Source organism: Aythya marila, assembly GCF_965140915.1.
Source record: "Aythya marila genome assembly, chromosome: 35".
Taxonomy (NCBI): Eukaryota; Metazoa; Chordata; class Aves; order Anseriformes; family Anatidae; genus Aythya; species Aythya marila.
In genome coordinates, this window is record NC_139076.1 from 60859 (window position 1) to 61618 (window position 760).

A 760-nucleotide genomic window follows, 5' to 3' on the forward strand; every position below is an offset into this window, starting at 1 on the left:
CAGTCCCAACAGAGGCCAGGCCGCCAGGGGCTCCGCCTCCCTCCCGCCCTCCCCCTGTCAATCACTCCCAGCCGCCCAATCACCGCGCGCCTCCCTCCCTGTGGCCCCGCCCAGAAGCTCCGCGCATGCGCACTCCCCCTCCGCGCCGCAGCGGGGCGGGGCTGGCCAATCGGAGCCGAGCGGGGCGGGCTGCGGACCAATCAGAGCCGGGCGGGGGTGGGCGGGGCGCGGAGGCCCACTTCCGGTTTGGCGGCAGCGGCGGCGGCGGGAAGATGTTCTATCACGTGAGCGGCGGGGGGCACCGGAAGGGGCGCGGGAGGGACCGGAAGGGCTACGGGGAAACCGGAAGTGTCACGGGAAGAACCGGAAGGGTCACGGGAGGAAGCGGAAGGGCTACGGGGGGCACCGGAGGGGTCCCGGGGGGCACCGGGGCCCTTGGGGGGGCACGGGAGGGGCTTTAGGGCACCGGAGGGGTCCTGGGGGGCACCGGGAGGGTCCGGAGGGGGTCTGGGAGGGGACCTGGGGGCACCGGGAGGGGCTGGGGGGGTACGGGAGGGGGGTTGGGGGGCACTGGGGGGGTTCACGGGGTCCCGGGAGGCTTCTGGGGGGGTCTTGGGGGTCCAGGAGGGTCTGGGGGTCACCGGAGGGGGCACGGGGGGCACCGGGAGGAGGTTGGGGGGGTCTGGGAGGGGTCTGGGGGCTATAGGAGGGGTCTGGGGGGCACCGGGGGGGGCACGGGGGGCACCAGAGGGGGTCCAGG

At 75.9% G+C, this 760-nt stretch overlaps 1 protein-coding gene across 1 annotated transcript in view; it reads right to left on the bottom strand.

Moving 5' to 3' along the window:
* Positions 1-200: 200 nt before the first annotated feature.
* LOC309889316 (pre-mRNA-processing factor 39-like) overlaps positions 201-760 on the bottom strand; it is a gene marked incomplete at its 3' end in the record, with an annotated part of 16647 nt that continues 16087 nt past the window's right edge. The window contains exons 11-12 of the mRNA XM_082782085.1: positions 407-476; positions 201-331 (exon numbers count right to left, since the gene is read on the bottom strand). Coding sequence (XP_082638211.1) covers positions 201-331; positions 407-476 — 201 coding nt within the window. The remainder of the gene's footprint in view (positions 332-406; positions 477-760) is intronic.